At 35.8% G+C, this 24,766-nt stretch overlaps 1 protein-coding gene across 3 annotated transcripts in view; it reads right to left on the bottom strand.

The window, feature by feature from the left end:
- Nucleotides 1-345: 345 nt before the first annotated feature.
- LOC135834500 (uncharacterized) overlaps nt 346-24,766 on the bottom strand; it is a 227,586-nt gene continuing 203,165 nt past the window's right edge. The window contains exons 6-7 of one of the 3 annotated variants that reach the window (XM_065348409.1): nt 9,737-9,819; nt 7,288-9,646 (exon numbers count right to left, since the gene is read on the bottom strand). In XM_065348409.1, coding sequence (XP_065204481.1) covers nt 7,614-9,590 — 1,977 coding nt within the window. In that variant the 5' untranslated portion in view covers nt 9,591-9,646; nt 9,737-9,819 and the 3' untranslated portion in view covers nt 7,288-7,613. Of the gene's footprint in view, nt 2,591-7,287; nt 9,647-9,736; nt 9,820-17,609; nt 20,009-24,766 lie in introns of those variants that run through there. The other 2 variants (XM_065348391.1, XM_065348408.1) reach the window with 2 other exon arrangements.

Genomic DNA, 24,766 nt, shown 5'->3' with positions numbered 1-24,766 from the left:
TTTTTATCTGATGCTTTTCTTACTGAAAACAGGTGATACATAAGCACCTATACATATTTTCAAAACCAAAAAAAAACATAAATTCTTGAATTTAAAATTTTTAAAAATTCTCCAAAACTTGAAATTTTTTCTCGAAAAACCGCGATCTGATTATAGGGTGGTTCCATTTCTTCCTTTTTTTTCAAAAAAGAAAAGTAAGGTACAAACGTGGATTTAGAGCCATTAATGGGCAGTTGGGGGCTTTTTAAAATTTTTATTCAAACCTTGATCGCATCCTACGTTGGAGCTAGGTATTCGAATTCGATTTATAAATACACTTAAAAGCACGTTCTTTAAAAATAAACAAACTTCTTCAAATGTTTATTACACCATTAAGTACCTACGTATTTAATTCTAGACAAAATCCAACTCAACAAAAATAAGCTCGTTTAACATAACAATAAAAACTAAGAATAAATCCGCAGTCAAAAATCAAATTATCCAAATCATCGAATCTCATCACCTAGAAGGGAACATTTTAAATACGTCGTCATATTGTCGTCTAAATTCGTTAATTTCCTCCGGAGTACTGAAGTACCACATTAAAAACTGATTGAGATTTCGAGGATACATCAGCAACCCATTTCTCAAAGTCGCCCGGTACATTTCTTCCTCCACCATGTTATTAAACACTTCGTGTACCGATATACAACTTTTGAAAGCATCAACGGCGTCATCATTCCCCAAACACCAGACTAAAAATTCTTGCAAATAGACAACTCGTATATCCGAAACAAACCCATTCATCAAATGATTTCTCAGCAATTCCACAAAATGCTGCTTCAGTTGCGTTTTACGATCATCCGGAATGAACATTTTGACAAACTGAATCGCGCTAGGAAAATAACCAAAACGAATACATTCGAATAAACACTGGTCAACTATCGGTAAGGAGCCCAGTTGGATTAAGAATTTGGCTCCCAGAATAGGATCATCATCGAAAGCATCACGAATAAATTCAGACATCGATTGAATTCTACCAAAATGTAGAACATTCAAAACTGATTCTTCGCCCAGAAAATTCGACTGTAGTAGACGTTTTTTCAAATCTCTCTGTTTTGATTGATTCGAAGAGCAACAGAAACTCAAAAAATCACCTAGTTCTTCGAAAAATCCATCAGTCAGTAATTTGACGCAATATGGACGGATATTTTCGTATTCGGTCATTACAGTATCTTTGAATTGAGCAATTTCATTTTCATTCTTGAAGCACATCAACATTATTCTGTGTAAGTCACTGGTGCGCGTGTTGACGATCAAATAATGCCAATTATTACACCAAGATGTATTTCTTTCTTCAGCAGTAGCATCCAATAGCATCGTCAACAGCAACTTTACTTCTCTAGGTTCCGAAGGCCTGATATACTCTTTTCTGAGCATATCGTTGGGCATGATTAAAAGTTCCCTCATTAGGGACCGTTTTGAAGTATGATGAATACTTTTCCATATTTCGCAAAACAGATAAGTCATATGTTCAGTACTAAAACGTTGCTGGATTTCCGGAAGTCTATGTCTTAGGGCATCTTCGGCAATATGACTACTCGTATCAAGTGTCAACATCGTTAGAACCAAACGAAAGAGATTAGGTTCTTTCATCTTGCTTCCGATGTAAAACCACGTCGGAAGAACATATTGGTGCCATTTTTTATCTGCTTTTGTAAATAGGAGTAATTCAATCAGCAATTCAACGCCTTTTTCACTAACAAACCTATCGAGCTCCGAATCATTCAATCTTGGTAATAGGTACCTACAAAACAGTTGTTTATCACGAGAATACAAATCTAGAGCTTTTTGCGATCTTCTGTCTGAAGAAATACGGTTCCAAAAATGCTCCAAAGCTGAATAATTATACGACTTACACCTATCGAACATCTCTTCTTCAATATTCGCACCATCTAAGGGTAAATCGGGTATCTGTTCCAATTTATTATCTAGAAGATAGACCCAGTAGTACAAGTTGGGGAAAGCTTCGAACCAGTCTATATTGAAATCAATAAATAAATGCCTATTTTCTGATACAAATGGCCACATTCGTCTGATATCATCTTCTAAACAATACATGCAAGCGATCTCGAATTTCTCATGTTCGCTTAATAGATCACACTGTATTGTTCGTTTGGCTATCTGAACATAATCAACAACCTCGTCAAAGCCACAGAAGCAATCCATGAAAGTTGTCATCCTACCATGATGTTGAGATAGTAGGCAGCGGAAAAGATACGTTGTATTTAGATGGTCTCTCCACCAAAATCTACATGAATTCCCGACTTTCTTCGTAGCTTCTTCAACAATCTGGCAGATCATAGATGGTGCGTTTGGAATTACAGTTTTGAAAGAACGATCGCGCCAGTAGTTGAAATCTACTCCGCGCGGAGGGATAACATGCTCACCATCTGTTTGTAATTTCCAGCGCCATAACTGAACGCCAAACGCTGTGGCTGAAAGTTGTCTTAAAGATGCTGGACTCGGATAAAGGAGATCAAACACGTTGGATGCGGTTTGGGCCATTATGAATGAGTTCCTTCAAAAAGCCAAAATCCAAGCTCCAGACCTGAAATCCAAATGTTGACATCAGTATCATGCAGGTAAGTAGATGAAATCAAACATCAATCACAACAACTCATAGAATAAAATAGGTACCTAACAATTAACATAAAAATAATTTTCATTATTGTTCGATAGCATAGATCAGCCTGAACTCGATTTCAAGCTGCCAAAATTAATTCTGGAAAAATCGAAAATCATCCCCAGTCCCCGGGTGAGATAGGTGGTATTTTATCTCTGTGCTCGCTATTCTCGTTACACATTCCACTTGTCAGTATGTTCATATCACCTAATGACGGCACTGTGTGCCGAAACGTAGTGCATTTCGTAAAATCTTTTCGTGATAAAAACAAAATATATTAATCAAGTTATTCTATACCAATTTGTTCTAATTTTTTCTATATACTGCATAAATATACTTGATTCTTTCATGATTTATTTTTAAATTCGGTGTGAAAAATTTTGATGCCACCCAAAATATTTGTAGAAGAAACATGAGTCTCATCACGTGAGTTTTTTCAACATTTTTTGCACCCCCTCCCTCGGGAGAGGGGGAGATATTAACTATAGAAATTTTGAAACCGCTAGGTATGTATATGTTCAAACCTAATTCGGGCACACAAAATTTTTTTTCTAAACATACGTTTAGATAAGTAGGTACTAATTTTGGAAATTTTTTTCAAATTTTTCCTTCGGGTAGGTGGTTTTTAAAAATTCGAAAAAACTCTCAAAAATGTGTTTTTATTTTCACTTTTTTGGGACATGGCATCGCCAAAAAAACGCCTTTTTTGGTTATGTACCTACTCGTAGTTCTGGAATTATGCATGCAGGTCTATAAAAACAATGAAAAATAAAACAACTTCTTGAAAACTTCATTTTTGGCTTATGGGTTCCCCTCCCTCAATTTTGGGGGAAAAGAAGATTGGCAATATGGGCATCGTTATCATATGAATTGAACCCCCTGTTTCCAACAAACAGGAAAACTGATTTTTCGATATTTCTTTCTTATAAATTCGCATTCTGGCCAAATAAGAAGCATTCGCGGTATCCGTCTGGAAATTGGCTCGAATGCAGAAAAGCCTTTTGAATCGGTTACAAATAAGCCTTGACTCGACTTTTTTCTATTCAAATTGATGTTTCCACATCTTATTGAGAAATTAAGTATGAAATCCAGAAGAAGTGGAAAATTGTGGTGGAGGCTTCAGAATGGCCTGAAATGGTGAAACTTGGATTTCGAGGGTTGATTTTCGATAAGAATCGGTCATTTGTGCAAATTTCAAAATCCACATAGAACTAGAAATAGTGAAATTCGTTTTTGGGGAGTTGATATTAGTTCTATAGGACTGATTCTTATCATCGTTACTGAATTAATACTCAGAGTAGTTGAAATTGTGATTATTGAGGTTTCAGACCATGCTTTCCCCAAAAATCGCACCACTATTCAAATCGGAATTGGGCACCTAAAGAGGTTCTCTCGTGAGCTCGAATTGTTTTTTATTCATTATTTGAAGTATTTCACACCAATCTCTAAAAGTTTAAGGTTTTTGCAACAAAAAAAAAAAAAAAAAAACATGAAAATTTCAGCTCTGAACTGATAATAGAGTCGCATGAGAAGCCGTTCAAAAGGGGGAAAACGAGGGGAACAATTTAGTCAGGGAGCCCGCATAAGGATCTATTGCACCACCCCTCCCGTCGAACCTCCAGGCCAACTTTTTTCTTGAAGGGGGAGTCTTAAGGAATATTTCTACCCCTTGTCCTCAAAAAAAAGTTGGCCTACATACAAAATGGCGGACATTTTGATTGGCAGGTCAGACAAAATCGAAAATTTTGCGTTCCAACATAAGTAAGACTTGCGTGAAATTTTGTAAAACGTACACAGGTAGATCGAAACATCAGGCAAAAATTTTATCACCTGTCAAAATTTCAAGTGCTAAAGTGCATTTTTCGATTTTTGGTGAATTTTTGAAAATCAAATTTAGGCCAAAAATGAGGGGAAAAATCAAAATTTTACCAAATTAACCAAGAAAGCTGAAATTTGGTATACACCCTATTATCGATATGCCAAATCGATTGGAAACTGTTTTGAGCTGTTTTGGAGCCTCCAGCAGATTTTTGAAATTCGAAATTCCCACAAAATTTCATCAAATGGAGTTGGAAAGCCGAAATTCATTCCGCAAACTAACTTCAATACGCTACGAAGTCCATTGCAGGTGGATTTTGAGTCATTTTGGAGCCTTCCAGCAACTTTTTGAAAATTACTGGAGCCTCCAGTAAATTTTTGAAACTTGAAATTTCCCCAACATTTTACCAAAATGGAGTTAGCAAGCTGAAATTTACTTCGTAAACTAATTTCAATGCGATATGAAGTCGACTGCATGTTTCAAATGGTTTTGGAGCCTCCAGGGACTATTTGAAAATCACTAGAGCCTCCAGTAGATTTTTGAAACTTGAAATTTCCCAAAATTTCATCAAATGGAGATGGAAAGCCGAAATTCATTCTGCAAACTAATTTCAATACGCTACGAAGTCGACTGCAGGTGGATTTCAAGTCGTTTTGGAGCCTCCAGCGACTTTTTAAAAGGTTGTATGACGTCTTTTGGGAAATTGAAATTTCCAAAAAGTAGCTGGTAGCTTCAAAACCATTTGAAACCACCATGTAGTAGACTTCATATCGTATTGAAATTAGTTTACGAAGTGGATTTCAGCTTGCTAACTCTATTTTGATAAAATGTGAGAATTGGTGGAGACTCCAGTAATTTTCAAAAAGTTGCTGGAGGCTACAAAATGACTTGAACCTACCCGAAGTCGTCTTTAGAGGGTGTTAAAATTGGAGTGCAGAGTGAATTTCGGTTTTCCATCTCCGTTTGATGTTTTGGGAAAATTTCATCAAATGGAGTTTGAAAGCCGAAATTTATTCTGCAATCTCACTTCAACACGCTACGAAGTCAACTGCAGGTTGATTTCAAGTCATTTTGGAGCCTCCAGTAGATTTTTGAAACTTACAATTTCCCAAAATTTCATCAAAATGGAGATGGAAAGCCGAAATTCATTCTGCAAACTAATTTCAATATGCTACGAAGTCGACTGCTGGCGGAGATTCAAAGTCGTTTTGGAGCCTCCAGCGAGTTTTTGAAAGGTTGTATGGCGTTTTTTGGAAAATTTAAATTTAAAAAGTAGCTATAGAAGCTTCAAAACTATTTGAAACCACCATGTAGTCGACTTCATGTAGTATTGAAATTAGTTTGCGAAGTAAATTTCGGCTTTCCATCTCCGTTTGATGAAATTTTGGAGAAGTTTCAAGTTTCAAAAATCTACTGGAGGCTCCAGTAATTTTCAAAAAATCGCGAAAGGCTCCAAAACAACTCAAAATCCACCTGTAGTTGATTTCGTAGCTTATGGAAATTAGATTGCAGAATGAATTTCGGCTGTCCAACTCATTTCGAGTTTCAAAAATCTGCTGGAGGCTTCAGAACTGCTCAAAACGGTTTGAAACAGTTTCCAATCAATTTGGCATTTTATATCCCAATTTTCAGCGTTCTTGGTCAATTTGGTAAAATTTTGATTTTTCCCTCATTTTTGGCCTAAATTTGTTTTTCAAAAATTCGCCAAAAAATCGAAATCTGATGAAATTTTGTGGGAAGTTTCAGTTTCAACAATCTTCTGGAGGCTCCAGAACTACTCAAAACAGTTTGAAACAGCTTTCAATCGATTTGACATGTCTAAAATAGGATACATTCGAAATTTTAGCTTTCTCGGTCACTTTTGATAACATTTTGATTTTTTTCCTCATTTTTAGCCTAAATTTGATTTTCAAAAATTCACCAAAAATCGAAAAAGGCATTATTTCAGCACTTGAAATTTTGACAGGTGATAAATTTTAGTCTGATCTTTCTAGCTACTTCTGTACGGTTTAAAAAATTTCGTGCAATACCTATGTTGGAACGAAAAATCTGCGATTTCGGCTGACCTGTCAATCAAAATAGCCGCCATTTTGTAAGTAGATCCGCCTTTTTTTTTCTGAGGACAAGGGCTAGAAAAATTTCTTAGGACTCCCCCTTTAAGAAAAAAGTTGTCCTGGAGGATCGACGTGGGGGGGGGTGCAATAGATCCTTTTGCGGGCTCCCCGACTAATTCAATAAAAAATAGGTAACTACTATGTATGTAGTTTGAAATTGTCAATTTCTGTCCTGATGTAGATTCTTTTCTCCTCGATCTTGGAGTTTCTCAATCAACGTTGCCCTCCTATGAAATATGAACAGTGTCTTCGTGGAATATGATAAAAAAAATCATTCCTAGCCATGGCTCTTCTGAATCAACTCCTCTTCTCAAGAAAAAAAAAAGCACCGCCCAGTTCCCCTGCAAGTTAGTAAAACACAAACTTGTTCTCCCAATCGAGAATAATTGCAAAAACTCCACACCATTTGGGGTAATCCAAAAAAAAAAAATCCAAGGAAAAAATTATCTGGAGGCTTTAAACTGTCTAAAAATATGAACCGTTGCTTAGGAAAAGTTGATATTAGCTTAAAAAATAATTTCCATCATTGTCTTGCTAAAAAAGTTGAATTTCAAAAAGAAAGTCACACGAGTTTCGGAAAATCGATAGTTAAGTGATCTTGGATTTTCACAAATTAGCCAAAAATCGAAAAATCAATTCGAAAACGCCGCATGCATTTTCTAATGAGCAAATCGATACCAATGAAAATTAACAATATTTATTTTCATTTTTATAAAAACAAACTAATAGGTAAGTACCTACATTTATGTAATAATAGTAATATACAAATATAGTAATAAAGAAATGTAGGTATCACAATCATGAGTACTGAGTAGGTATCTGTAAGTAACACATCATAAAGAAGTATTGGATAACTCAACACATGATTGGTACGTTTTAATTTAAGTTTGAAGAATTAATGTTGCCACTGGTTGAATAATCATTAATTGATAAAAAAAAAATAATTAAATAATAGACATGGTAGGCTAATATTCAAATAATTCCATCCAAACGTTGTATTCAAATACCTCACGCTTTATGATTGATCAGCAAACCCCCTTTCGAACTCCTCCATTTCTTCAGTGGTTCTAAAATACCACATTAAAAATTTCCAAAAATCACGATTTTCATTTTGCAGTGCAAAAAGACGCGCTTCACTGCCCACAATACGGAAAACATCATCGGTCGATAATGATAGCTTGAAGTTAGCAACTTCATCGTCATTGCCCAAACACCAAAGTAAAATCGATTGTAAGTCATCAACTGAAACATTATAGATATAGCCATCGATCAGATAATCTCTCACATGGTTCAAAATGTCCTGTTTTAGAGTGACCGTGACTTCCTCGGTTTGTACAAATGTTTCGATGAAGTGTATCAAATGATCGGAGGTACATTTGTGGCTAGAACGAGTGCATTGATCTATAAGATCTTCAACTCTACGAAACGATGCGAATGCATTTTTAAAATTGCAAGCAGTTTCGGCATTGTCTGAGGCATCGTTGATGAACTCGTTCATCAGTTCGAGTTCGATCAGATGTCTCTCTTTAATGACCAAAGAATCGTCGGAAACACACGACTGCGTTACGAGTTGTTTTATAACTTTTCTTTTGTTTGTATCGGTACAGCAGAAGATCAAAAAATCATTCAGTTTTTCAAAATATCCCAGCTTCATCAGCACATTGCAGTACGCACCGATATTTCCGTATTCGGCCATAGAAGTTTCTTTAAATCGGGTGATTTCGTTTTCGTCCTTGAAGCACAATTTCATTAATCGATGCAGATCTGTTAAACGCATATCAACCATCACATCACGCCAGTTCTTATGCCAAAAATCATTTCTCTCTTCGAACGAAGCGTCAGACAGCACAATCAATAAAAACATAACTTCTTTAATTTCTGCGGGTCTGATGCGTTCTCTAATGAACAACTGATCTCGAGTCAAAATATACTTAATTGCTGATCGTTTCAATTCATCTGGAGAACTTCTCCATACTTCGCAACACGGGTAGGTTCTATCTTCGGTGCTTGGCGAATAATAAAGACGTTCGAGGACGCCTTCATAGAGAAGATCATGGGAAAAATCGTAATTAATCTCAGATCGGATAAGCAACTCAATTAGACGAGGGAAATTACTTTCGGTCATTTTGTTCTTAATATACATCCAAGTTGGAAAAACTGGAAATCCATCAAAATTATTGATCAACAAGTTATGCATCAGCAAAGCGCCTCTTTCAGCGACAAACTTATCGAGCTCTTGATCACTTAATGTATGCAAGATGAACCGAACAAACGTTTTATTACATCTTTTTGACAGATAAATGGCCTGCTCTAATCGGTTTTCAGGACGAATACGATTCCAAAAATACAATACAGATGTCCAGTGATAAGGTGGATATAGACAGCCTCGAAGCATAACGTCATTAACGTCATCGTCTGGATTATCGTCTGGATTAGGTATCCGATCCGGCTCATTTCTCAGCATACAAAGCCAATAAATCAATTCGGCATTTCCATCGAAATCGATTTCATCCAAGTCTAGGTTCTCCGATACCGAAGGCCAAATCCGTCTAATATCATCTTCAAAACAATACATGCATGCAATTTTGAATTTTTCCTCGTTACTCAGTCGATCACAAACCATCATTCGTCTAGCTGTACGAAGAGAATGAATTTTGCCGAACCGGCCACACGAAAAATCATAAAAATCGTGCAAAATATGAAATTCGTCGTTGCGATGAAAAGAAAACAGTTTTGAGTAATGGTCAGACAACCATGTATATAAGGAGGAGATGAATCTCTCGATGTATACTTCGATCATGTCTGTGATTGGAGAAGGCATGTTGGGGGGTAAATTTTTGCACAAAACAGAATATCGTAGTAATTTCTCAAAATCATCATTCGTACGATTTTCGACTTCCCAGTGCCATAATGCGGAAACAAGAGCGCTAGATGAGATTTCTTGTAGAGTTGCTGGACTCGGATAAGTGAGATCAAAAACGTTGGATACCATTTCAGGTATATTTTGAGTCTTCAATTATGCCTCAATTCCGGATTGAACAAACGAATCTAAAATTGCAAAGTTAGAGTTATTTTTGTGGGGTAATAGGCTCATGTGTTTCTTTCCCAACACCAATAAAGGCAATGTAAGATATTCACCTGATGAGTTTAGCGGTCCGGCGGCGTATTGATAGGTTTTGAATCCCACAAAATTATTATTTCCTTCAATTCGAATATAGAACCTGGAATTAGAATGTTATTTGTGGAATCAATACGGATTATCTTGCAAGATAAGAGATCAAAGATATAAAGAATAACATGTATGTACAACGGTATTTTGAGTACAAAATATTGTAGGTATTTAGGTATATTCATACAGTAGGTCTATGCCCATTTGGTGGGTAGGTAGGTAGGTAGGTAGGTAGTTACAGGGCCTAAAACCTCTCCCTAATTTTGAAAACTAGCATCAAAGTGGAACGCAAAAAAAAAGAATGTAAGATGATTTTGACCAAATTCAGTAAGGACTTTATTCTTATGTTGAAAGGCACACAGAAAAAATTACGGCTCCGGAAATGTCCCTGAAAAGGATGGAACAAGGCGTCCCTCTACAATTCATAATGGTCATCATGGATTTATACTCTGATCTGAAAGCTAAAATTATGACTGAAATACATAGAAGGAGACGAATTTGGAATAGGAAGGGGGTAAAACAAGGGGATTCTCTATCACCAATTATTTTCATAGCAATCTTGGAAAAAGTTTTCAGACATCTAAACTGGGAAAATAAGGGGGTAAAAATCAATGGAAAAATTTTAAACAACTTAAGGTGTGGTGTCTATAGAGAATAGAAAAATTGAGAATTTTTGGGACAAGGGATGACGGTTTCGTATAAGTGGAAAATCTGACATGAGTATAGATCGGAATTAACTTCTGGACACGTACATCAATAGATTCGTAATATTATAGGCTTTCATTTTAGGGCAACCAAAATGATCAGGAAGAAGATAGGTAGATGAAGTAGGATGAGACAAGGGAGAAAAGGATCGAAGTATAGGAAACTAAACCTTCTAGATACCACATATACGACTATGGATTTCAGGTTTCATCTAAACTAAAAAATCTTCTTCACATGATAAAAAGGAAAAGTTTTGCGTAAGCCAAGAGTTACGAGTTTTCACTCGTGAATAAATTTAGGTATCTCAAAAAGACATACAACGTATGACATAATTACATTTGTTAGTTCCAAAAGGGTTTCAAATGATCTCACAATCGAGATATATCAATATCATATAAATTTAGAAAGTAGGTAAAACCTACTTACAGGGTGCCCAGAAATATCGGGTACCCCAAAGAAAGTTTTTCATTAAAAATATAGGTTGGCAGCGTGAAATAGATGCATATGATTGGTGGAATGTTATCTCTCCAGTCCAACAACCAATTATGTGCTATCATTATTATCATTCATTATGACCAACCAAAGTACATATTTAGCAGAAAACTTTTTTAGGGGTACCCGATATTTCTGGGCACCCTGTATGACTTATAATTAAGCTATATCAAGATAACTAATTCTAAAACGAATCCATGATCAGATTATATCATATTTACAATTATAGGTAATTCATGTCGCTAAGTAATCATAGCATATCGTACTTAATGAAGGGACTTGTGTTTCTCACCACATCCCAACCACCCGCACCCATAATGCTTCTTAGGCAGCTATCATTGTCATAGACCAGGGTTGTTGCGGATCACGGAAATTTGATCCGAATCACGGATCACGAATCATTGAGAAATTTGTGATCCGGATCACACATCAGAGATCTTCCGGGAAATTGTGATCCGGATCACGAATCACGAATCACTCCAGAAAAAGGTGATCCGGATCAAATTTCACGGATCATTTTTCGGATCATTTCAAGGAAATTGTACTATAAGGTACTTACTACTTAAATTGGTTTTTTTAAATTGAAGATTGAACAAAAACGTGAAAAAACGAAATAGTCTCCATTTTATTTTCAAAAAATTTGCAATAACACATTATAGGATGGGAAAAAGTCAGCCTCAGCTTAAAAATTTGCAGAAATTAAAAAATGAAATTTTTACATTTCAAAAATTTTTAGTTTTTGTCAATAAATTAAAAACTAAGCATCCTAGAGAAAAACTAATGAGTTTAAGTCGATTGGAAATTTAATTCTCTACAATTTTGGTCATGTGTAATTTTTTCTTAGGACGCTTCCTTTCGCCTCCAGATCGACTTTTATGAAACACAGTATGCAAATTTTTCAAAAAATGATTTCAAAAAGTTTTACTTGCGGCTTTCAAAAAAAAACAGGAAAAATAAATGTAGAGGGAAACTATCTTGAAATGGTCCACGAAACTGTTTACCTTGGCCAGCTCCTATCTCTTGACAATAAAACTGGGAAGGAAGTTAGCAGGAGAGTATCCTTAGGTTGGGGGAAATGTTGGTCATTAAAATCTATATTGAAAGGCCATTTTAGTTTGAAACACAAAAGCCTAATTTTCAATAGCTGCATTCTCCTCACCATAACGTATGGGGCCCAAACTTAGACAATATCAAAAACCATAGAAAATAAATTGAGGGTTTCACAAAATTTAATGGAACGTTCGATGCTGAGTATAAAAATTAGGGATAAAATCAAACTTTCAAAAATAAGAAAATTTTTTATAAATAATCTAGATTTTGTAAAAGAAGTAAGAAGAAAAATTTGGAATTGGGCAGGTCACATGTCAAGACTTGGAGATAGTTGATGGATAGGGGAAATAGCACTGTGGACCCCCAACAAAACAAGAAAAAAAGGTACACAGAAGGCAAGGTGGAGAGACTCTATTGTCAGTTTCTTGGGGAACAGACAGTTTGAGAGAGTAGCTCAAGACTGCTGTGAGTGGAGTAGGCTGAGAGAGACCTTTGCCCTTAGGCACGTACATACTTTCTAATTTAAGTAACAAAAATCGGTGCTAAAAATAATTTGTTCTACTATTAGATAAATGTTTGTACTGTCACATTCGCTAATAGTGCTTTTTTTGATTTTTGGGGAATTTTTGAAAATCAAATTTAGGCCAAAAATGAGGGGAAAAATCAAAATTTTACCAAATTGACCAAGAAAGCTGAAATTTAGGATATACCCCATTTTCGACACGCCGAATCAATTGGAAACGGTTTTAACCCATTTTGAGCAGTTTTGGAGCCTACAGCAGATTTTTTAAACTCATCAATAGAGATGTAAATCCGAAATTCATTCTGCGAACTAATTTCAATGCGCTACAAAGTTGTCTGCAGGTGGATTACAAGTCGTTTTGGAGCCTCCAGCGATTTTTTAAAATTTACTGAAGTTTCCATCAGATTTTTGAAACTTGAAATTCCCACAAAGCTGACAGTTACGCATTGTCAAACCAGCGTGTCAGTCGACGGAGTCCGTCTTCAGGTTTCACGCTGTTTGCCGTTTGCGTCCTGATGGCATGTGGATATGCAACAGAGGTCATTTGGGATTGGGACTCGTTGCTGTCCAAGGCTCTTAGGCGGCCATTGTGGGGCTTAGGGAAGTCTCTCGTTGTTTTTGAAGTCTCTCGTTGTCTGAAGTATGTTGTTGTTTTTCGGAGTCTCTTCTCTGGTACCCTAGGGAAGCATTCCCATGTATGAAGTCTCTCATTATACATATTTGTAAATATGTTTATGCGTTATGTTTATGTGTTATGTAATTAATTATATGCTATCTGATGTTGAACTGTTCCAGGTAGAACCACACTCTGCTGCAAACCTTGCTGTCCGGAGGCAAGACACCGTTCGTCAGTAGCCACCGAGTTTGGCCCACTGCTGGGTGCCTCTACCAAGGGGCAGAAGTGAAATAAACAAAAAATAAATAAATTAAAATTCTCGGCACCTTCTCCCGGGGCCGAGGATCCCTTGTGCAAGTTGTCGCCGCATGAGTTGTGGGTTTCAGGTTTTTGGGCTTGGGACTTTTGGCCATGTTGGGTGAAGTGAGCGCAAGGTGGTCTGAGCGGCTGGTGAGGTTGGTGTTTAGGAAAAATGAGCAGTTTCGAAGTGCAATATGATAGGAAACCCAAAAAAAAAAAAAAGCTGACATTTACCTCGCAAACTAATTTCAACACGATAAGTATGAAGTCGACTGTATGGTGGTTTCAAATGGTTTGAAGCTTCCAGCTACTTTTTGGAAATTTCAATTTTCCAAAAGACGTCATACAACCTTTCAAAAAGTCGCTGGAGGGTCCAAAACGACTTGAAATTTCCCTGCTTTTGACTTTGTAGCGTATTGAAAATAGAATGCGGAATGAATTTCGGCTTTCCATCTCCATTTTGATGAAATTTTGTGGGAATTTCAAGTTTCAAAAAACTGCCGGAGGCTCCGGAACTGCTGAAAATGGGTTGAAACTGTTTCCAATCGACTTGGTGTGTCAAAAATAGGGTATATCCCAAATTTCTGCTTTCTTGGTCAATTTGATATAGTGCATACCTACTGCCTCCTTCACCTATAGGGGATGATTATTTTATGAACCCCTTAAACAGAAAAGTTTGGTAACAAGTTATTTACAGTGGCAGATAGGTGAGTATGTCATTAATTATATGATGACAGTTAGGTCTTTGTCCGAGCTCGAGGCCGCAAGCTGTATATTTAAATAGGGAGAAATGCCGACAAAGCCTTTGGTATGTGGTCACGTGATGACCTCTAACAACAATTATATAAACTTAGGGGTTTTGGCGCCATTTCTCCACTTACTTAGTTCCATAGCCTGCAGTAAAATGGTTCTTCGTCATCCTAGTAATAAGTTTTTATTTGTTAACACCACAAGTGTGAAAATTATTTAATTCAATTTTAACGATTAATTGATCCGATGATCAATTAATTGGAATTCTTTTTGATCATGAGGAGGTGTAACCAGTCACCATCCTATATGGTAACACTTTGCCTCATATGAGGCAAAGTGTTACTTGAGTTTCATTTAGTTAGACACCATCAAAGTCCTTGGTATTGGGGGGACACCTGAAAGAGATGGTAAATGTGGAAAGTGTTGGCAGGGATGAGGACCAGCCCAGGACCAGGACCCGAAACCTGAAAAAGCCCCAGTTATTTCCTTGAAGCCCGAATGTCCAAGCCCCAAAACCTTAAAAACTGTAAACTACAAAGCCCTGGCCCAGAGCCCGAAACCTATTCCTGAAACCCAAACTGTGCAGATCAGGGCTTTTTGGGGCTTTTTGGGGCTTGTAATAATTTGTAAATTTTGTAAATTTCCATTATAATTACCTACTGTTCAGTGCATCTCAATTGTCAAAAAAGATGACTTTCAAAAAAAAAATTCAGAACTTCAGCAAAAAGTTAAATATTTCAAGGGGTTTTTGGTACAGTATTTATATATTCTGTAGGTAGTTCATTGTTCTTTGAAAAATTGTCATTAAAAATATGAAAAATTTGGACAATAATTACCTAGAAATTCCAAAAAAAATTAATTCTGTTTAAAAAAAAAATAGGTCCATTCAAATAATTTTGAAAAAAGCAATCGGAATCTGCCCTTGAAATGTTTTTTTTTTTCAACAGAAAATCGAATAAGATTTTACTCTATTCTTCATTAAAATTGCAATTTCAAGCCCTAAAAAGCCCCGGAAAGCCATTCAAGCCCTGGACACTGAGCCCTGAAACCCAAACCCAAAGTTTCCTGGGCCCCAATCCAAGCACAAGACCTAATAAATTTTTGATTGAAAGCCCAAGCCGCGAAACCCAGAACCCCCAAAAAAATTGTCTGGGGCCTCACCCCTGGTGTTAGGTAAATGTTAAAGCGCATTTACTACCCAGGTAATTAGCTTATTACTAATTATTGTTTATAGGTAGGTGTATTGAATCGGAGAATTCTATGCCTACCTAATACTTATTCATTTTAATGGTGTATGCATGATTTCATCCTGTATTTTATTTATATTTCTTGTTTTTCTACTTGTAAGCGATTCTACACAGGTGAATCATTACTAGGAAATTAATTAGCTGCATCTTACCTATACTAGTTTTAAATTATGCATTATACTCCCTTATGATGGATCTTGGTCGACTGATACTACCGAAAGGTAGGATAATGTCCTATGTACAAAAATACGTTGTAATAAATTCTTTAAATTGTAGTGTAGGCTGAATTCATTTCGTCACTCATTATATATTTTGTGTAGTTACGTCGTTTTATTGGTGAAAGTGAGGTCTCTGAGCTATCCCTGCAAATAGAAGAATTATTCACTCCCTTAGGGAATAATTCTAAGACTCAATGGCATAGGAAAATACTAATATCCTAATCCTACTCCCCTTCGCCCAATGATTCTGGCCCTGACTATGTCAAATTTGGTAAAATTTTGATTTTTTCCCTCATTTTAGGCCTAAATTTTGATTTTCAAAAATTCACCAAAAATTGAAAAAGGCACTTCAGCACTTGAAATTTTGACATGCGATGAATTTTTGCCTGATCTCTCGATCTACCTGTGTACAGTTTAAAAAATTTTGTGCAAGTCCGATGTAAGAACGCAAAATCTGCAACCTTTGGCTGACCTGCCAATCAAAATGGCCACCACTTTGTAAGTAGGGCCACTTTTTTTTTAAGACAAGGGCTAGAGAAATGTTCCTTACTTAGGACTCCCCCTTTAAGAAAAAAGTTGTCCCGGAGGATCGACGGGAGGTGCAATAGATCCTTATGCGGGCTCCCCGACTATAGGTTTCCATTGAGCAGTTGAAAATTGGGAAATTACTTATTTTTGGGAAAATTTGTGTTTTGAAATTTTTCTCTCAAGTCTCGCATCTATCAAGCCAAAATATGGAATATCATTTCTGAACCAAATAAAATATTTTGGATCGCAGAGGGGCCCATTTATTGGTCATTATTGTCAAATTTCAAAATATCAGTGGAAATTTGTGAATTTTTGAAATTCTGCAGGAGATTGATTTCAACCAAAATGCAGCCCCGGGCAAATTTCAAAAATTTACCAATAAACAAGAAAACTGATTTTTTGATATTTCTTCTTTTTCAACTTCGTAGGTATTCTAACCAAAAAAAGCACTCGAGGTATCCATCTGGAAATTGGCTCAAATGTACATAAGTTCTTTGAACAGGCTAAAAATAAGCCACAACTCGATTTTTTTCTAATCAAATCGATATTTTCGATTTACACATCTTATGAAGAAATTATAAAATCCTGGAGAAGTGGAAAATCACGGAGGAGGATTCAGAATAGCGAGAAACGGTAAAACATTGGATTCCAAGGGTTGATTTTCGACAAGATTCGGCCATTTGTGCAGATTTCAAAATCCACTGCACCTTCTGAAGAAATTTTATAATCCTAAGAAAGGTTGGAAAACGCACTAGGGCTTCAGAATGACTATAAAAATGGTGAAATTCGTTTCTGGGGAATTGATATTAGTTTTAGGACCGGTTCTTATCGTCTTTACTGCAGAATTAATACTCAAGGTGGTTGAAATTGTGATTATTGAGGTTTCAGACCATGCTTTCCCGAAAACTCGCAGCACTATTCAAATCGGAATTGAGCATCTAAAGAGGTTCCCTCGTGAGCTCGAATTGTTTTTTATTCATTATTTGAAGTATTTCGCGCCAATATCTAAAAAGTTTATGGTTTTTGCAAACAGAAAAAAAAATCCTGAAAATTTCAGCTCTGAACTGAAAATAAAGTCACCAGAGAACTCCTTCAAAAAGCGGGAAATAAACGAGAGAGGACAAAATGTAAGTGTGTCAATTCACCCAAGGAAAATCGAGAATATTCTGGAGGCTTTAAATTGTCCAAAAATTTGGTTAAGAAAAGTTGCGATATTACCTAGCGTTTAAAATAATCTCCATCCTTGTTGCTAAAAAGTTGAATTTCAAATAGAAAGTAACACGAATTTTGGAAAATCAATACTTATGTAAACGTTCTTGAATTTTCAAAAATTAGCCAAAAATCGAAAAATCAATTTGAAAACGTCGCATGTAGGTAATTGTCTACGTTGCTTCCTGATGAGCAAATAAGATGTCAGAAAATTAAAAATGTTTATTTTCATTTTTATAAAACCAAAATACATAATAGGTAGGTAGGTAATAATAGTAATAAAAAAATGTAGGTATCACAACCATAAGTATAGGTACCTACTTATAACTAAGTTACATATCATAGAGAACCGCTCGCCTTTTGCATAGGGGTGTCGTTAATTTGTTACCTACTTGCTGTGTAATGCTATATTCAATAAAATTATTATATAAATTATTATTATGATACGTTTTAATTCAAGTTCGAAGAATAATGTTGCCTTTGGCTGAAGAATCATTGATTAAAAAAAAGTATAAACAATAGATATGGTAGGCTAATATTCAAAAAATGCCATCCAAACGTTGTTTTCGGATAAGTACCTCACATTTTTGACTGATCAGCAAATCCCTTTTCGAACTTCTCGATTTCTTCGGGGGTTCTAAAATACCACTTCAAAAATTCAGCGAAATTGGGATTTTGGGTTTTCAGCTCAGAAAGATTCGCTTCACTGCTCACAAGGCGGAAAACATTATTGATTGATAATGATAGCTTGAAGTTGGTAACTTCATCGTCATTGCCTAAACACCAAAGTAAAATTGTTTGTAAATCATCAACTGAAATACGCGTGACATTACCACCGATCAGAAAATCTCTCACACAATTCAAAATGTCCTGTTTCAGAGTGACTGTCACTTCCTGGGTTTGTACAAATGTTTCGATGAAGTGTATCAAATGATCGGAGGTACATTCGAAGCTCGAAGTAAGACATTCAATTAGAATAAATTCAACTCTACGAAGGGATGCAAATCCATTTTTAAAATTAGCTGCAATTTCGGCATTATCACAGGCATCGTTGATGAACTCAATCATCAATTCGACATCAGTAAGATGTCTCTCTTTAATGACCAAAGAATCATCGAAAAACCACGACTGTATTAGATGCTGTTTTATAACCTTTCTTTTAGTTGTATCAGTACAGCAGAAAATCAAAATATCATTCAGTTTTTCAAAATTTCCCAGTTTCATCAACATATTGCAATATGGACCGATATTCCCGTATTCAGCCATAGAAGTTTCTTTAAATCGGATAATATCGTTTTCGTCTTTGAAGCACAATTTCATCATTCGATGCAAATCTGCTCCACTCATATCAACCATCGCATCACACCAATTCTTATGCCAAAAAGCATTTCTCTCTTCGAACGAAGCGTCCGACAGCACAGTGAATAAAAACCTAGTTTCTTTAAACTCCTCTAGTCTCATGCATATTCTACTGAACAATTGATCTTGAGTCAAAATAAATTTGATTGCTGATCGCTTCAGTGTATCTGAAGAACTCTTCCACACTTCGCAACGCAAGTAAGTTCTATACACGGTGCTCGAACGATCAAAGAGAGAGCCTTCATCGAGATAATCCTCGGAAATTTCATAATTACTTTCTGACTTGATAAGCGACTTGATTAGAAGTGGGTAGTTATTTTCGTTCATTCTGTTCCTAATGTACATCCACGTTGGAAGAGCGCAAAATTTATCATTACAGTTGGTCAACAAATCTTCCATCAAGAAACTGCCTCTTTCAGCGACAAACTTATGGAGCAATTGATCACTTAACGTTGGCAAAATGAACCTAACAAATGTTTCTTTAAAAATTTGGGACACATAAATGGCATATGTCAATCGATTTTCTGGGCAAATACGATTCCAAAAATACAACACAGATGACCAACGATAAAATCGAGATAGACAGGCTCGAAGCATTACAACATGGATTGGATGATTACGATAATTAGGTATCCGATCCGGTTCATTTCTCAGCATACAAATCCAATAAAACAATTCAGGGGTTTTACCGAAATTGATTTCATTCAAGTCAAGTTTCTCTGACACCGAAGGCCAAATCCGCCTAATATCATCTTCAAAACAATACATGCAGGCAATTTTGAATTTTTCATCATTACTAAGTCGATCACAAATCATCATTCGTCTAGCTGTATGAAGAAAATGAATATTACCGTGCCGGTCACATATAAAATCATAAAAATCTCGCAAAATACGAAATTTATCGTCGTGATGAAAATGAAACAGTTTCATGTAATGGTCAGACAACCATTCGTTCAAAGAGGAGATAAATCTCCGGCAGTATACTTTCATCATGCGTTTGATTGGAGAAGGAGTGTTGGGGAGTAAATTTTTACACAATTTTAATTCTGATAGGAACTTGTAAAAATCATCGTTCTCACGATTTTCGACTTCCCAGCGCCATAATCCGGAAACAAGTACGCCGGATGAGATTTCTTGTAGAGTTGCTGGACTCGGATAGATGAGATCAAAAACGTTGCTGGATGCCATTTCAGTCATCGCAAGTCTTCAATATTGATACTTTTCCTTCAATTCGAATATAGAACCTGGAATTAGAATGTTATTTTGTGGGTTCAATATACCTTGTAAGATTTCAAGAGAGTGATGAAAGTACCTACTTAAGAATAACATAAGTGGTAGGTATGTACAACAGCACATATATCGAGTACAAAAATGTATATAGGCCGACTAAATTTATGGTAGATATTTATGCACAATTGGTGGGTAGGTAGGTTAGGTACAGGTCCCAAAACCTTCCCCTGAAGAATTTCCAAGTCTTGAGGATAATATGCGAAAGCCTTCAAATATAAGTAGGTATTTTAGAAATCTGTTTTGAATTTTTTCAAGTTCTTTTATAAATTTTTTGGTATGAGGAAACTACACTAGTATTCCAAACTTAAGGATTGATCTTATGTATGAGAAATATAAAATTTTAAACGTGCTTATCCTTCCTGAAGTGCGCTGCATTTATGACCACAAAATATGCCATCCTTCTTGCCTTGACTAACACAGTATTGACATTATACTTGAAGGTAAGCCCTACATCACATCGAGATTTACACCCAGGTCCCTAACTGTTGTTAAGTGAGAAAGTTCCTCCCCATTGACTGTGCATGCGTATCCTATAAACAATTTTTTCTTGAGTAAATGTTATTATTTCACATTTATAAATGTTCAGGGGAAGTTTGTTCTCAATACTCCATTTAACAATCCTATCCAAATCTGTCTGAACTCTGAAGTTCTTGGAAATCCTTTATAGTTTAAATTTTCTTATAAGTATATTGTTGCATCATCAGCAAAGAGCAGGCTCTCTGAATTTTTCAGCACAGATGGGAGGTCATTTACAAACAATAGAGAGAATAGGGGACCCAATTTTTAACCCTGAAGGACACCAGATGGACAGGGGTATATTCTGGATATTTTGTTTTTATAAGACACGTATTGCACCCTTCCATTCAGATAAGACCAGAACAAACTACACAAATTGTGAGAGAAACCAAGTTTACCTAAGATTTGAGGAGGCGATAAGTCACATTTTTTTTTTCAGAGAAAAACGCAAAAAACTGTTGTGAAGCTCTGGGTCAACCAATTTTTTCAAACTTGGTCTTAAATGAAAGAGCAGACTCATAGTAACTAATCCCCCATATTTTGCACTTTGAAAAATTATGTGGGGGCTTTGACTATATGTGCCCGCGTCTAGAAAAAGGGTACTAAGGGTAATTTTTTCAAAATTTTTTTTATTTTTGATTTTTATGTAAAATTTCGTCAAAATTCGAATGAGACCGGCCCCAGACCCGTAGAGTGCTTTTTAAGCGCGCTACACGCGTTTTAAGTGAGTAAAGTCGAAAAATAAATTTTAAAAAAAAATGGAATTTTAGGGTTTTGATCAAATTTTATTTTTCTTTCAGGGTAACTTGGGTGAATTTTTTTTTTTTTTGATTCTTATGTAAAATTTCATGAAAATTCGAATGAGACCAGTTCATTTTTCATTTTCAATTGAAATCATTTTTAATAATTATTAGTTTGCACAAAAATTCATTATTCATTGTTCAAAAGCAAAAAAAAATGATTAAATTAGATTTTCTATAAAAATTCAACTCGTAAAAATAAAAATCGCAAAAAAAAATTTTGAAAAAATTTTGTGCCCGCGGCGGGACTCGATCTCGGTACCTCTCGCTCCGCGAGCGGGTGCCTTAACCAAGCGGCTAGCGCTACTGCAAGGCTAAATGTGTTTTTCAACAATATACATATTGCTAAACAGCGTCGAAAACTACATCACCACGCAAAGTTTCACGTTTTTACACTCAAATTACGTGAAAATACAAACGTAAACTTTAAACCGCTCTCCTGTAAAATTTACGTTTTTACCCTTAGTACCCTTTTACTAGACGTGGGCACATATATACATGGACTGCTATCTCCTATTGTTGTTGAATGGGAATCGTGAAGCCAAAGCAATAGAGGTACTAGATCGGGACATGGGCTCTGAGCATGCGCGAGATTTCGTTGCAACGAGCGTAGCGGTCGTTGGAACGTAGGAGGGTGTTCGTCGCTCCGTGGTTCACCGTGATTGGAAGGTGCGAGGGTGGGTGGGATTCCTGCGCGCGCATGAAAATTCCCGATGCTCCCGATCTAGTACCTCTATTACTTCGGCTTCATCGGCGACAATGAAGATAGCAGTCCATGTATATATAGTCAAAGTGTGGGGGGGCGCTGGGGGCACTTTTGTTTGGACTTATCGCCTTTTGCTTCAGTATGTGAAATACAGTAAGTCCCGCTTATTAGAATCGATTTGGGACCAGGTATGTTTGATTCTATAAACCGGAGTATTCTATAAAGCGGAAACGTAAAAAAATGCAAAATTTCAAATTATGTTCAGATTTTGTCACTTTTTGATGTGCTTTGAAGTTAATTCTAATCCTTTTTCTGTTTTTTAGTTACATTTAGCCTTTTCATATGTTTTGAACAATTTTTTTGTACAATTTTTATAAAATTAAAAAAAAATTCCAGCATCTTATACCTACCAATTTTTACCAATTTAAAATATTTATTTTCGCGTTTTTATGCCATTTTCACATGTTTTCATTTGATTTTTGTTATTTTTGCCAAAATTCATGTTTTTTCCCCATTTTTGAAGATTTTTCAATTCTATTAACCGAATAAAATGCTCTTTTTATTACAATAAACGGAAAAATTTGCATGTAAGAAGATACAAATGTGATGCGATCTGGGATAGGATACCCAAAGTCGGAAAAGTAAATTTCGTGCTACAGCAAAAAACAGTTGAGATATTGAGAAATGTCAATTTTCAGGTTACACTGAAAACTTGTTCTAGACACTGTTGGCTATCATCTAGCATAAAAATTACCTCTGAAAGAAATATTTTTCCCTATTAAACACCCGAACGAAGTTAAAAAAGAAAAGGTACCCAAAGTCGTCGTGTTGTTTCCCCCGCTTGCGCTTCCACTACCATTCCGCTTGCTACTACCCAATCGATGTTCTTCTGTTCTTTTCTGTTAGTTATGTCAAATTCACAATAAAATTAGTTGTACCTATACCATTAGAAAACACTTGATACATATTTTCCTTGGTGACTAGATGCCTGGAGAGCGGACCAGCATGCCGGAGGTTGTGAGTTCAAGTCCTTCTCCGGGCAAAAATTTTTTTATAATTTTTTTCACTTATTTCTTTTTAAAGTCGTGAGTTTCTGTAAAATTTTCATTTTTTACGAATTTTAATGTTTTTTTTTTAAATTTTCTGTACAAAAAATGTGTTTCCCTCAACATGATTCAACAAATAGTCAACAAATGTTGACACAATTTTTAAAATTTGATTGTCTATAATTTTGAAGTATCATATCAAAATTTCAGCCAATTTAGTGCAGTAGAAGTCGAGAAAATAATTTTTTTTCAAAATTTTGAAGGAAAAACTTAAAACTTTGATTTTCTCAAAATTTTCTGTTTTTAAGCAGAAACTTCAACTGTTCATTGCTCAGCCGCAAAAAGGGCTAGACTTAATATCTTTTTTTTAAAAAAAAGCTGACATTTTAAGCTTTCAAATGACACAATAAAAACGAGAAAAAAAATTTCCGACTTTGGGTACCCTATCCCAGATTGCATCACAAATGTTCTGTCCCGGCACATTCCATTCCATTAACCGAATTAGTCGATTATCCGCGATTCTAATAAGCGGGACTTACTGTATATGCTGATTTTTAATATTTAACACCGTAATCACATAATACTAAAGCGTTTTCTTAATCAAAATTTAATGTAGAATCCATTTCTGTTATGGTTGAGGCATTGTTTTTACAAGTTATACAAAAATAAACACAATAAAAATAGCAAAAAAGGTGGACTTATTGCCTTTTGTCGCAGTTTCCACACATTTTTGAGGATTTTTCATTATTGAACACCTAAAACATAAATACCAAAATGTTTTCTTAATCGAAATTTAACGCAGAATCCATTTCTGTTATGGTCGAAGCATTATTTTACAGGTAAGACAAAAATAAACACGAAAAAGTACCAAAAAAAGGTGGACTTATTGCCTTTCGACGCCAACCTACCCAGACTTAACTACCACATGTCGCCAATTCAAAACATTTTTGTGGATTTTCACCCGTTTAAAATTACTTTGGCGCTTTGAAACCTACACCACTGGATTTCTCGTTGAATTTTACTAAAGACAGTGATGCTAACTCAGAAAAAAAAAATGTGTGACTTAACGCCATATGCTTCTTGCCTCCTCATTTGTGTTGACTGACCTACCCTCAATAAAGCCATGCTGGTTTGACAAAATGAGATTTTTAATTTTAGGATATAGTCTGCCATATAGGTAGGTACTATTAAGTATTTCAAATAGTTTCACAGGGATTGGAATTAATGATATTGGCCTGTAGTTAGTGACTTCTTCTAGGTGTTTTTTTTTTTGGAACAGGTATGACTTTTGAGCATTTCCATCCAGTTGGAAATTTATTCTTGTGAATTATCAGATTAAATATAAAGGTAAGGGGTTTAATCAAGAATTCTCTCACACCCTTGTATACATAAGAGGGTACATTATCCGGTCCTAGCGTGCGCTTAGCTTTCAGCTTTGAGATAACAGACTTGACCTCATTTTCACTAACCGCACTGCCCAATGGATATTGTGGAACATGCACCTGAGAGGGCCAAAATACTCAGTACGTTGTCGCTATTAGTTTGATCATCTTTTACATAAACCGAATGGAAGAACTCTGCAAATGAATTGATAATATCATCCACTTGTCTTTCTGTTCCATGCATATCATACATTCTATCACC

Source organism: Planococcus citri, chromosome 2, assembly GCF_950023065.1.
Source record: "Planococcus citri chromosome 2, ihPlaCitr1.1, whole genome shotgun sequence".
In the NCBI taxonomy this organism is placed as follows: Eukaryota; Metazoa; Arthropoda; class Insecta; order Hemiptera; family Pseudococcidae; genus Planococcus; species Planococcus citri.
The sequence above is the reverse complement of the archived record's forward strand: the minus strand, read 5'-3'. Positions and strand labels throughout refer to the sequence as shown.